The 14,135-nt window shown below is 40.0% G+C and overlaps 1 protein-coding gene across 3 annotated transcripts; it reads left to right on the plus strand.

The window, feature by feature from the left end:
* Window positions 1-706: 706 nt before the first annotated feature.
* Window positions 707-13,715, plus strand: LOC128025290 (choline-phosphate cytidylyltransferase A-like). Of its 3 annotated transcripts, none has more exons than XR_008186130.1 (9): window positions 707-906; window positions 3,184-3,298; window positions 3,380-3,479; window positions 4,752-4,868; window positions 5,018-5,169; window positions 5,313-5,391; window positions 6,118-6,260; window positions 6,372-6,709; window positions 12,075-12,219. XR_008186130.1 is itself a non-coding variant. In XM_052611504.1 (9 exons), exons 2-9 carry the CDS (start codon window positions 3,191-3,193, stop codon window positions 12,300-12,302), a joined length of 1,116 nt encoding a protein of 371 aa, XP_052467464.1. In that variant the 5' UTR covers window positions 707-906; window positions 3,184-3,190; the 3' UTR covers window positions 12,303-13,715. The 3 variants fall into 3 exon arrangements, 2 of the variants coding, with proteins under 2 accessions (XP_052467464.1, XP_052467475.1); XM_052611504.1 differs by having other exon boundaries at window positions 6,372-6,560; window positions 12,075-13,715; XM_052611515.1 differs by lacking the exon at window positions 707-906 and having other exon boundaries at window positions 3,249-3,298; window positions 4,957-5,169; window positions 6,372-6,560; window positions 12,075-13,715.
* Window positions 13,716-14,135: the final 420 nt, after the last annotated feature.

Raw genomic sequence — 14,135 nt, forward strand, 5'->3', positions numbered from 1 at the left:
TACAGCTCTGCACTGTGTTCACTGTGTTCAAGTGTTCACTCTCTCAACCAACTAAGGTCGTTTTCTAAACAGTACTGAAGAAGCTATGTATTCGGACTTTTCAGTATAATCCATTTAAATAGAAACAAATTAGAATAAAATCGAATTTGACTACAAAAATAATGTTAAAGCTTTACTCCTGATCATTCAACAAGGGGTCTGTGAAGGAAGACCACTGAGAAGATATGATAAAACATTTGCTTAATAGATCTTTAACTTCTAATTCTGAAAAAAGCCAGTGGTAATCTATATGGTTTGGTTAGCAATATTCTTCAAAACACCTAATTTTGTGCTGCACAGAAGAAAGTATAGAAGAAATACTTTTTTTTTTTGGCCAATCAATCTCTTTGAGAAATGTTCAGTAAATAATTATTTAAAGTAGTAATTTAAGTGGGTTTTTTAAGGTTTTTGTGAAGTGTTACCAAGAATATCTAGCTATTTATAGTGGAGGCCACTGGGTTGGCTGGGTCTCAGTGGGAATATGAAAACATTAATTAAATCATGTGTTTCCAAACATTTTCTATTTACATTAGCGATATATATATTTCATAAAATAATAATAATAATAATAAGTAAATTGCATTCTCTAAACGGCTGAATAGCAATCCTACTTTTTACCAGCAGGGACGACTTCTGGACTCTTATTTTGAAATCCTCACGGTGTTGCTGCCATATTGGAGCCGAATTAAGTTGCTCATCATCCCAGTTTTCTTTTGTGGCTTCTGTCAAATCGGAAGATCTGAGATCACTAACCGAAGTCACTTCCGACTATAACTCTGACAGACTTCGTGCTAAAGAAACATAACCCTCCAAAGACCTTTAAACGCTATCTGAGCGAATAACTGCACTAAAAAAAACAAGCCAAGGGTAAGCAGCTACCGAGTGTGTCCTAAAGATAAACATCAGGAACCAGCTAACGTTAACGTTAGTATATATCTGTGGCGTCTCACGAGCTCAAAACATTGTAACGTTATTTATCGATTTAGCTGTTTGGGTAAAGAAGTTAATTAAGTTGAACTACTGTCACTTTTTAGGACACCCCCACTCTTTCTGTTTTCTGTTTCTCTCAGAAATTGAAATCCAGCCGTTAACGTTAGCTCTAACGTTAGTTTAAACTGTAACGGTAGGGATGTGGAGAATTATAACGGTCGCCCTCGTCTCTGAACTAATTACTATTTTTGTAACACTTGCAATATATACACACTCGCACATCTGGGATTGCACTTAATAGTGTGCGAGCTCCAGAAATCATTCGGACTCTGCTCCTGGATAGAGACTAAAGTAATGGGATTGTGTTTGTAAAGTGCTGATCTGTCTGCAGATCCTTGTCCTAATGCTAGAGTGTGCTCTGAAACATAATCTTACTTTAGTTTAGTTTGTCTATCAGTGCCAGATCTCTAAACAGTTGATGTGTCCATTATTAGTGTGTTATAGTGGATGGAAGTAGTGTTTTTAATGTCACCTTTTGCTTCAGACACTCATGCATTGTCTCTGATGAGACTGAAGGCTGTTTAACTTTAGATGAAGGAATGTTTGGAATGAGGAAGAGTTTCAGAGGCTTGTTTCTGGAAGCTGTGTTGCTGTTTGCCTGAGCTCAGTTTTATAATATACTTATTTTCTGTTAGGAAAAACATTTTCCCTCCGCAGTCTTGACTGTATGAGCTAAAACCAAATTTTTTTAGGACTTTTTGTTCTTTCTTTTCATGGAGAAATGTCTTATTTGTATGGAAGCCTGTGTCACCAATGGCTAAAATAATAGTGATAATAATAATTGGGACTTATCCCACAATTTAGACTTTTTTTTCCTTGCAATTCTGATTTTATATCTCACAATTCCTACTTTTTTTTTTCTTTTTTTTTTTACATAAGAAAATGTCTGTCGCTACTTCAGTTGCATTGGGACCTTTACATTTTATTTGCATTTTGCCTTTAAGCACATTTTCTCCACAAATTTCAAATTCTCATTAGTGCAAAAAAATACAAAAAATAAAATAAAAATTGTCATTAATGTTATCAAGTAATGAAAACCATTCTGTCAATACAGTATTTTTTTAAGTATATATTATTAAATAAAACAAACAAACTTTTTTTATTTTATTTAAATACTGAAAAATATTACATTAAATTAAAAGCTTCAGAGCAACAAATGCTATCTTTATGTATATAATATGTTTTGTTGTTGTTGGAGAGGAATTAGGAATAAATAGGAAATTATTTCTTTTTAAAATAGGCCTGTTTCCTTATGCAGGTTTTATAAGATTCACCACTTTAACTTGACCAGGGAGGATCAGATAGACATCTGGACATTTATCTTCAGCAGGGCCAAATAGTTTGCACCACAGGCAGATCTCCTGACACAGTGATATTTCATCTTTTCTGCAACTTACAACTGTTACAGAACACTCTTTGCAGTATCTGGGGTTACGCTTCTATTGATTTCTGTATTTTTCTTGTAGAACAAATAAATGCCTTTTAATTATGATAAATAACATAGTTTAATAAAAAAAATGTAATGTAGATTTATAACACTAAATATCGTGTTTTGTTACCCTGGCAGTAATTACAGAACAGTGTTGCTTCATATTCAAACCGTGACTTTTTTTCATTTTTTTTTCAGGATTCTTTTATGAATAGAAAGTAAAAAAATAAAAATATTTCTTAATAAAAAGTCTTTATGGAAGGCAGATTCAGCCACTAAATATATTAAGGTAATAATAAAATAAAGCAAGGTAACTGTGACTTTTTATCTCACAATTTGTTCTCAGAATTGGGTTCGAGTTATAAAGTCAGAATTGCGAGATATAAACTTACAATTGTAAGAAAAAAATAAAGTTAGAATTGTGACTTCTGTAATTCTGACTTTATAACTCATAATTTTTAATTTTCATCTCGTAATTGTGAGTTTTTATCATGCAATTCTGAGAAGTCTGAGTTTTTATCTCGCAGAATTCTTTGTTTTATGCTTTATTCAGTGTTGGAAAAGTTTTTCAAAGGTACTGTTTATTTTTACAACATTTTGTAAAATTCTAAAGAATTGCACCTTTCATACTGATTTGAAATGTGTATCAAAATTAAGTAGTTCCCTAAATGCCTTTTAATTATGATCATCATTCCTGTTTTTTGTTTGTTTGTTTTTTTCCACAGATCCTGAATGGAGGCCCACGGTTCAGCCCGATTGTCCAGGAAGAGAAAGAGAGAAGGTTCAAATGGAGAGGCAGAGGAGGGCGAGAAACTCCTGAAGATCAAACGATGCACAGTGGTGAGTGAGATCGAGGTGTAAGTGTGTGTACAGATGAGAGATGGTATTTGAGCCCTAAGACTGATTCTTCTCGCCCCGCAGGGTCTGAAATACCCGGCTCCGTACGCAGATCAGCTCGAGTCAATGGAAGGGAAGCCATATCAGCGCGTCACCATGGAGGAAGCTTGCAAAGGCACTCCACGTAGGATATTTGCCTTCTGTAGCGAATACGCATTCAGATATGCACAATGCATGTTAATTTTTTACTTTCATTCACTGAATGCATGACTGTATTTAGGTCATTGGCCTTTATATACGGTCATGGCCTGAAACAATGCATATTTGTATTGCAACATTTTTGCATTATTTCATCACAGACTGACCTTGACAATATTATTGGCACCCTTGATTTAATCTCTTATGTTCTTTGGATGATTTAACCATAATCAGGTGTATCTTATAAACATTCATGGCATTCTTTCACCTCTCTAATGGCATTTTGGCCCACTTTTCTTCTTCCATTTGTTGCTTTGAGACATGGCTGGACATGCACATCTGGACTTGTTACTTCTGAATAGTGTAGTGTTTTGTTTTGTTTTCTATAATTTCAGGTTTTTTGTCACATGTCATTGTTCTTTCCAAGCTTATTGTTCTGGTGGAAGACCTGTGGATCATTTTCACAGACTGTAATAATGATACCTTTCCATAGTTACCATTGTAAATCTTTTTTTTTTTTTTGTATTAAAAAAAAAAAAAATGTAATGTAGATTTATAACACTAAATATTGTGTTTTATTACCTTGGCAGTAATTACAGAAGAGTGCTGCTTCATATTCTAAACCGTGACTTTTTTTCAGAATTCTTTTATGAATACAAAGTTCAAAAGAACAATTTCATTTTGTTAATTATTAAATGTATTTTGCCTTTAAAAAAAAAAAATTCTTAATAAAAAAGTCTTTATGGAAGCCAGTTTCCGCCAATAAAAAAAAAAAGAAAATAAAGGTTATTGCGACTTTTTATCTCACAATTCTGAAATTTTTTCTCAGAATTGGGTTCGAGTTATAAAGTCAAAATTTGCAAGATATAAACCGGCAATTTTGAGTTATAAATTCAAAATTTCGAGATATGAAATCGCATTGTGAGAAAAAATTAAGTCAGAATAGCGAGAAAAAAATTCAGAATTGCGACATCTGCAATTCTGACTTTTTAACTCGTAATTTATTTACATCTCGTAATAGTGAGTTTTTATCTCGCAATTCTGTGAAACAATTTCGAAATTGTGAGGTAAAAAGTTTTGTTTGCTTTTTTTTATGCTTTATTCAATGGTGGAAAAGTTTTTCAAAGGTACTGTTTATTTTTACAACATTTTGTAAAATTCTAAAGAATTGCGACTTTCATACTGATTTGAAATGTGTGTCTAAATTAAGTAGTTCCCTTGATGCCATAAAAGCTGATGTCCTCTTTCTTGTTTCTAGCTGACAGACCTGTGCGGGTGTACGCTGATGGCATCTTTGACATGTTCCACTCAGGACATGCCCGCGCTCTCATGCAGGCTAAATGCCTTTTCCCAAACACTCATCTTATTGTTGGCGGTAAGTAACCCTGAAATTTAACTATAAAGAGTCCTGAGGGCACAGTGTCTGTAGAGTTATTGAACTATTTATCATTCTGATCATGTAGCACAGAGTCCATCTTAATGTCAGAGCTGTATTTAGCACCTCTCTCGCGCGCCTCTCTGCAGTGTGTAGTGATGACCTCACACACAAGCTAAAGGGCTTCACCGTCATGAACGAGGATGAACGCTATGACGCGGTGAGTCACTGTCGCTATGTGGACGAGGTGGTCCGGAATGCTCCGTGGACTCTAACGCCCGAATTCCTCACCAAGCATCGGGTGAGACGAGAGAAAACTGTGCAGTAGTATAATAAATATACATTTATTAGTGTTGGAGGAAGATCGTAAAAGAAGAACCAAGCAGTGAGCCAATTAATTGTGTCTTTATGTAATGAAAGATTGTGTTTTCTGATACCTATAAGATTGACTTTGTGGCCCATGATGATATCCCATACTCCTCAGCGGACAGTGATGATGTTTACAAGCACATCAAAGAAGCAGGTGAGGACAACAGCTTCAGGTTTCAGTCTCTGCATCTGAAACTTCAGAATATGAGCTATAATCAATGAAAAGCTTCTTATTTTTAAGGTAAAATGTGGAGTTTCTGCGCAAATAGAGACACCTCGTGAAATTGCAGAAATAAAGCACATTTGCAGATGCCCCTCCCATTGATTCTTCTGATTTTATTACTATTTTATATGGGGCTTTTACAGTAAATAGCTAGCATCTGTGGCAAAACTTGAGTTTAGCTAACCTGTCGAGAAGAAACTTTGCTTGTTTGGCATCTCGATTGAAACCCGTAAAAGAAATCTCAAAAGAACCTCAAAGGTTTACTCTTGTTTAAATCCATTGTCTTTCTCTGTGTATTTTGGCTAGCATTTCTGTAAACAAATCCAATGTTACGCGTCAGTCATGGTCCTACGCTGACAGCTGACTAAACACCCTCTGACTCAGCCTGCCACAGTAGCCCCGTCCCTAAACTCTCACTATTGGTTGAGCAGGAAAGAAACTGACTGAATGTTTCCATGGTGCCTGGGAGGCTCAATATTTTCACTTTTAGGGGAGATAAACCCATGAATGGCATATTCATAATTGTCTGTAATCAATAAAATGGGTTAAGCAGATGAATTTTGACAAAATTTGGTTGGTTAAAAAAATGCATGTCATTGTTCTTTATTGGAATGCTAATCTTTACAACATATTCCTTCTCATTTTTGGCTTTCACAGGAATGTTTGCACCGACCCAACGGACAGAGGGCATTTCTACCTCTGACATCATTACACGCATCGTACGGGATTATGACGTGTACGTCAGACGTAATCTTCAGCGTGGCTACACAGCAAAAGAGTTAAACGTCAGCTTCATCAACGTGAGCCTTCATTCGTTTACTAGTAGAACATGATCTCAAGATTAAGACTAGCTACCAGAAATGAGATTAGTTATTAGAAGTTAGTTATTGTGCATTGTTACCGACACGCAGGAAAAGAAGTACCACCTTCAGGAGCGTGTGGACAAAGTCAAGAAGAAGGTGAAGGATGTGGAGGAGAAGAGTAAAGAGTTTGTGCAGAAGGTGGAGGAGAAGAGCATCGACCTGATCCAGAAATGGGAAGAGAAGTCCCGCGAGTTCATCGGCAACTTCCTGCAGATGTTTGGACCTGAGGGGGCATTGGTCGGTGTCTCTTTACCTATAGCTCTGTCCCAAAACCTCAAGAGTCGGAACGCTCTACATTAGCTTCTACTGACATGAAGCATACGTGGCATGTGACCCTCAGTCGTTTCCAGACTAGTTTGATGTTAGCATGTTGTAACAATAATGATGTAAGTAGTGTTGTCACAGTACCAAAAATTCAGTATACAATACCAATCTCGGTACGAATTTCGGTGCCAAAGCGAAACACAAAAACATGCTAATCAAACAAATTTGACTATACTACAGTATACATTAATCCAAACTGTCTACATATTTAATTTTAAAGGGCTTTTGAATTTTAAAGCCAAGAATAACAACTAAGTTAGCTATAAAAAAGAGCTCAAAACTGCTTTCCTGACTGATATGACAAAAACAATTTTAACCATTTGTACATTCTCTAACACGCATATTTTAGATTCACAATTAATTAAAAAGACTCTGGTGTTCAAAAATAGTAAATTTCATAATGTCCTGTTTTTTTACCCTATCCATCCATCTCCATCCATCTTCTTCCGCTTATCCGGGGCCGGGTCGCGGGTGCAGCAGTCTAAGCAGAGATGCCCAGACTTTTCTCTCTCTAGACACTTCCTCCAGCTCTTCCGGGGGGATACCGAGGCGTTCCCAGGCCAGGCGGGAGACATAGTCCCTCCAGCATGTCCTCCGTCTTCCCCGGGCCTCCTCCCGGTGGGACGTAGACGTCCAAGAGGCATCCAGAACAGATGCCCGAGCCACCTCAGCTGGCTCCTCTTGATGTGGAGGAGCAGTGGCTCTACTTTGAGCTCCTCCCGAGTGGCAGAGCTCCTCACCCTATCTCTAAGGGAGCGCCCAGCCACCCTGCGGAGAAAGCTCATTTCGGCCGCCTGTATCCAGGATCTTGTCCTTGCCATTTCACACTCGGCTGCAAACTATCTCAGTGCATGGTCCTGGTCCGATGAAGCCAACATGACAACATCATCTGCAAAAAGCAGAGATGAAATCATGTGGTCCCCAAACCAGACACCCTCCGACCCCTGGCTGCGCCTAGAAATCGAACCGGTGATAAAAGGCAGCCCTGCCGGAGTCCAACATGCACCGGGAACAAGTCTGACTTACAGCCGCCAATGCGAACCAAGCTCCTGCTCCGGTCGTACAGGGACCGGACAGCCCGTAACAGAGGGCTTCGTATCCCATACTCCCGGAGCACCCCCTACAGGAGGACACGAGGGACACGGTTGAATGACTTCTCCAGATCCACAAAACACATATGGACTGGTTGGGCAAACTCCCATGAAACCTCCAGCATCCTGGTGAGGGTATAAAGCTTGTCCAGTGTTCCACGACCGGGACAGAAACCGCATTGTTCCTCCTGAATCCAAGGTTCGACTATCGGCTACATTCTCCTCTCCCTTCTCCCAGGAAGGCTGAGGAGTGTGATTCCTCTGTAGTTGGAACAAGCCCTCCTGTCCCCTTTCTTGAAAGAGGGACCACCACCCCGGTCTGCCATTCCAGAGGCACTGTTCCCGACCGTGACGCGATGCTGTCAGCCAAGACAGCCCCACAACATCCAAGGACTTGAGGTACTCAGGGCAGATCTCACCCACCCCTGGTGCCTTGCCACCAAGAAGCTTCTTAACTACCTCGGTGACTTCAGCTTGGGTGATGGACAAGTCCATCTCTGAGCCTCTTAGCCCTCAGCCTCTGCTTCCTCCACGGAAGGCATGTCGGTGGGGTTGAGGAGATCCTCAAAGTATTCCTTCCACCGTCCAACGATATCCTGAGTTGAAGAACCATTGTAAACCATGTTGGCAGGGCACTGCTTCCCCTTCCTGAGGTGCTGTATGGTTTGCCAGAATCTCTTCGAGGCCAACCGATAGTCTTTCTCCATGGCCTCACCAAACTCCTCCCAGACCCGAGTTTTTGCCTCCACAACCCACCCGAGCTGCAGCCCGCTTGGCCTGCCGGTACCTATCAGCTGCCTCAGGAGTCCTGCAAGCCAGCTAGGCCTGGTAGGACTCCTCCTTCAGCTTTACAGCTCCCTTACCTCTGGTGTCCACCACCGGGTTCGGGGATTGCCGCCTCGACAGGCACCAGAGACCTTACGGCCACATCTCTGAGTGGCCGCATTGACAATGGAGGCGGAGAACATGGTCCACTCTGACTCAATGTCTCCAGCCTCCATTGGAATCTCGTCAAAACTCTGCCGGAGGAGGGAATTGAAAATCTCTCTGACAGGGGGCTCAGCCAAACATTCCCAACAGACCCTCACAATACGTTTGGGTCCACCAGGTCTGTCCAGCTTCCTCCCTTGCCATCGGATCCAACTCACCACCAGGTGGTGATCAGTTGACAGCTCCGCCCCTCTCTATACCCGAGTGTCCAAGACATACTGCCGGAAGTCAGAGGAAACAGCCACAAAGTCGATCATTGACCTCCTGCCTAGGGTTTCCTGGTGCCACGTGCACTGATGGACACCCTTATGCTTGAACATGGTGTTCGTTATGGACAAACTGTGACAGAAGTCCAATAACAGAACACCACTCGGGTTCAGATCAGGGGGGCCATTCCTCCAACTCAGGTATCACTGTCACTGCCCATGTGACTGTTGAAGTCCCCCAGAAGAACGATGGAGTCCCCAGTCGGAGCACTTTCCGGCACCCCTCCCAGAGACCCCAGGGGAGGCCGGGTTCTCTACACTGCCATTTGGCCTGTAAGCACAAATGACAGTGAGAGACCTATCCCTGACCCGAAGGCGCAGGGAAGCGACCCTTTCGTTCACCAGGGTAAACTCCAACACATGGCGACTTTGCTGGGGAGCTATGAGCAACCCCACACCAGCCCGCTGCCTCTCACCGCAAGCAACTCCAGAGTAGTAGAGAATTCAGCCTCTCTCAAGGGGGGTGGTTCCAGAACCCAAGCTGTGCGTGGAGGTGAGCCTGACTATCTCAAGTTGATACCTCTCAACCTCCCGCACAAGCTCAGGGTCTTTCCACGCCAGTGAGGTGACATTCCACATCCCTAAGGCCAGTTTCCGTGTCCAGAGATCAGGTCGTCGGGGCCCCTGCCTTTGACGGCTGCCCGATCCACATTGCACCAGCCCCTTATGATTCCTCCCGCAGATGGTGGGTCCACGGGAGGTCGGCTACACGTTGCCTTTTTTTTCGGCTAAGCCCGATCGGGCCCCATGAGCCCCATGTATGAAAGTTGTGGTTCCGTCTGGTGTCTCCCACATGAGTGTCGGGTTTATAAGATGCTGTGTCAAGTTCAAAGAATTGTAACTTTTACATGACGATGCAACATAAGTTCCAAAACAGTGGACCAATCAGAAGACCCTGGCAAATGTTGCAAGCTTTTGTTTACAGTAGAAAGTTGGAATGGAAAGGTTTTTTTATGGCAAAATGGTGGAGGAGGCATTCTGCTCTGTGCTTTTGTAGAATCAATTCTGAATACCGTGTCTCGCGGTTTTTTTAGATAAGAAGACGCATTCTATGTGAATGACAAAACTGTGAATAAATGAAGACCAAAATCTATTTTTTGAATGAACTATTAATTTGCCAAAGCTGTCAATCTCAACCTCTCAATCCCCAATTTTTTTATTTCAAACTATTTATGTACAGTATTGTTAAAAATAATAGCAGTACAATGTGACTAACCAGAATAATCAAGGTTTTTAGTATATTTTTTATTGCTACGTGCCAAACAAGTTACCAGTAGGTTCAGTAGATTCTCAGAAAACAAACAAGACCCAGCATTCATGATATGCACGCTCTTAAGGCTGTGCAATTGGGCAATTAGTTGAAAGGGGTGTGTTCAAAAAAATAGCAGTGTCTACCTTTGACTGTACAAACTCAAAACTATTTTGTACAAACATTTTTTTTTTTCTGGGATTTAGCAATCCTGTGAATCACTAAACTAATATTTAGTTGTATGACCACAGTTTTTTAAAACTGCTTGACATCTGTGTGGCATGGAGTCAACCAACTTGTGGCACCTCTCAGCTGTTATTCCACTCCATGATTCTTTAACAACATTCCACAATTCATTCACATTTCTTGGTTTTGCTTCAGAAACAGCATTTTTGATATCACCCCACAAGTTCTCAATTGGATTAAGGTCTGGAGATTGGGCTGGCCACTCCATAACATTAATTTTGTTGGTTTGGAACCAAGACTTTGCCCGTTTACTAGTGTGTTTTGGGTCATTGTCTTGTTGAAACAACCATTTCAAGGGCATGTCCTCTTCAGCATAGGGCAACATGACCTCTTCAAGTATTTTAACATATGCAAACTGATCCATGATCCCTGGCATGCGATAAATAGGCCCAACACCATAGTAGGAGAAACATGCCCATATCATGATGCTTGCACCTCCATGCTTCACTGTCTTCACTGTGTACTGTGGCTTGAATTCAGAGTTTGGGGGTCGTCTCACAAACTGCCTGTGGCCCTTGGACCCAAAAAGAACAATTTTACTCTCATCAGTCCACAAAATGTTCCTCCATTTCTCTTTAGGCCAGTTGATGTGTTCTTTGGCAAATTGTAACCTCTTCTGCACATGCCTTTTTTTTAACAGAGGGACTTTGCGGGGGATTCTTGAAAATAGATTAGCTTCACACAGACGTCTTCTAACTGTCACAGTACTTACAGGTAACTCCAGACTGTCTTTGATCATCCTGGAGGTGATCATTGGCTGAGCCTTTGCCATTCTGGTTATTCTTCTATCCATTTTGATGGTTGTCTTCCATTTTCTTCCACGTCTCTCTGGTTTTGCTCTCCATTTTAAGGCATTGGAGATCATTTTAGCTGAACAGCCTATCATTTTTTGCACCTCTTTATAGGTTTTCCCCTCTCTAATCAACTTTTTAATCAAAGTACGCTGTTCTTCTGAACAATGTCTTGAACGACCCATTTTCCTCAGCTTTCAAATGCATGTTCAACAAGTGTTGGCTTCATCCTTAAATAGGGGCCACCTGATTCACACCTGTTTCTTCACAAAATTGATGACCTCAGTGATTGAATGCCACACTGCTATTTTTTTGAACACACCCCTTTCAACTAATTCAACTAATTGCCCAATTGCACAGCCTTAAGAGCGTGCATATCATGAATGCTGGGTCTCGTTTGTTTTCTGAGAATCTACTGAACCTACTGGTAACTTGTTTGCCACGTAGCAATAAAAAAATATACGAAAAACCTTGATTATTCTGGTTAGTCACATTGTACTGCTATTATTTTGAACAATACTGTACAGAAACTGGAAGTGACAGTATTCAAATAATTCCCAAAATTTTCTTCATAGTTTACACAGTGAATTTACATGACTTGTCTATTTTGTGATAACATACATACCTGTATTCTTGCTTTTTAAAGTCCCCTCATACGGTATATCCAGTTGGTCCAAAATCATGAGAAGTCTAGTTCTTGAATATGGCAGTTGTTAAGGGATTGAAATAAAATAAGAAATATGATCTTGATTCCACTCAAGGTCTTATAATGTCTATGTCTTCCTCTCGAACAGAAGCACATGTTGAAGGAGGGTAAAGGGCGAATGCTTCAGGCCATCAGTCCGCGGCACAGTCCCAGCAGCAGTCCCACACGTGAGCGTTCCCCATCTCCAACCTTCCGTCTGCCCTTCTTCACCAAAACCTCCCCACCCTCCTCACATCACCGCAGCGCCCTGTCTGGCTACACCTACACTGCCCGCGGACAGGCCATCAGCGAAGACGAGGAGGACGACGAAGACTAGAGTGCCACAGCACACCACACATCTGTCTTCCAATACCGGCAATCCAACCTCAGAAACAAAACAATCCTTTCACGACCCATTGGTTTCGCTCTCTGTATTATGAAGGGTTAAAATGAGTTTTTAAGTCATTGTCAGCGATGGGATGTGAGTATTCAAACTCGAATCATGCTGGATTGGCAGGGTTTTTTTGTGTTTTAAAATTAGTGCACATGGTATTAATGCGTTTCATTTTTGTTTTAAGTTCACATTTAATGTTGTAGTCTATAATCGTTAGACATCCTGTAAGTCACGTGTCTCTTGGAATGGCTGAGATATGATGTCTAATGTTGAAAACACTGCAAGGCACCATAAGATAAATAAATTTGTTGTCTAAATACAAGAGCTAAAAGAAAACTATTTGTATCGCAAGGTGCATAATCAGTGTGGTTGTGATTAATAATTCTGCAAATTAGAAAAATATGCCAATGTTATACGGGCATGACTGAGTGGAAAATGATAGTTTGCCTACTTGAATTTGGTGTGTCATGCTTTAGTTAAGGTCAGAATTACAAATTTGAACACTGGTTTTCAAATATATATATGCTTGATAACAGTTGTTTGTTTTTACTGTAAAAATGAAAGTATATAATTTCATCACTGCACAATGCCCTGTTCATCTCTCACTGTGATGGGTTTCTTTCATAGAGCTCTTACTGAATAAACTAAAACATAGGTTGAAGGCTAGTTTTCCCAGTTCAGTTTAGATCTTTGGACTGGAGCTTGATAATTACATAATTAGGTTCTGCGAAATGAGTATTGCAAATTTTGAAGTCAAACCAACAGATGTCGATAACTGAATTACTTCTGGGTTAAATACAATTTACAATCAAGAGTCCGTGTCCAGTATGACTAAATCTAACTAAATCTGTTGATTTGCACAAAATGCAAGTTTCTATCATTGTTTTAAGAGTTACACTGTCAAGTTGTTCATCAGTTGAGGGACAAAATTATGTTCTGTGGTGAATGAGGTCATGAACTTGTATAACCCTTTACATTCACCTTGAAGAGCCATTTATGTACGTGTATGGATATGCAATGGTCAGTTTTAGACAGTGTGTTTTAACTGAGCTTGTACCACCAGTGATTATGATACATGTGTTCTGTTCTCATTTCATAATTTGATGTGAGGCAGAGGCTCAACAAACTGCTGTCCAGACTTGCACTGATGTCAGAATTCAACTATTGGTCTGCTTAATTTTTATGGCAATGTCTGTGTTTTTCCAGCCTCTGCCTTTACCTTTGCACAAATTAAGTAAATCTAGGAGAGATTATTTTATTAACTTTGCCTTCCCCTGTGCTGTCGGCCTTTGATTGTACAGGATGTCCAGAAGAGACAGGAAGACAAATAAATAGTGTGTGATGTAAAAGATAGAATTTGTATTTTTTTGTCCAGAAAGTTAAATTACTACCAACATGTAACATATTTACTTGCGCAAAAAAGCACAGTAAAAAAAAAAAAAAAGAAAGAATATATATATATATATAAATAAATAAATGTAGTCCGTTAATGATTCCATTTGTTAGGCCTACAAGATACATTTTGTTAGGTATTTTTAAGTAATGTAATGAGACATTTCAATTACTTTTGACATAACATGTTAATCACATTTAAATAGGATAATCATTAAATATGTCAACTGGGGTTTGTAAAGGAACTAAATGGTTTATGACTTTGATTAAAAAATAAAATACAAATGTTATAAAATAGAATCACCATCAAAACACTTCCTAAATGAGATGAAACGTTTAATTTGTTTACCCACAGTTCATGTGACCACTTTAAGTAAATACGTT

Source organism: Carassius gibelio, chromosome A2 (genome assembly GCF_023724105.1).
Source record: "Carassius gibelio isolate Cgi1373 ecotype wild population from Czech Republic chromosome A2, carGib1.2-hapl.c, whole genome shotgun sequence".
In the NCBI taxonomy this organism is placed as follows: domain Eukaryota; kingdom Metazoa; phylum Chordata; class Actinopteri; order Cypriniformes; family Cyprinidae; genus Carassius; species Carassius gibelio.

Coding starts and splice junctions, on each gene's coding strand:
- LOC128025290 (XM_052611504.1), top strand. CDS start 3,191: ATGGAGGCCCACGGTTCAGCCCGATTGTCCAGGAAGAGAAAGAGAGAA. Junction 5,170..5,312: donor AATTCCTCACCAAGCATCGG/GTGAGACGAGAG, acceptor GATACCTATAAG/ATTGACTTTGTGGCCCATGA. Junction 6,261..6,371: donor TAAACGTCAGCTTCATCAAC/GTGAGCCTTCAT, acceptor ACCGACACGCAG/GAAAAGAAGTACCACCTTCA.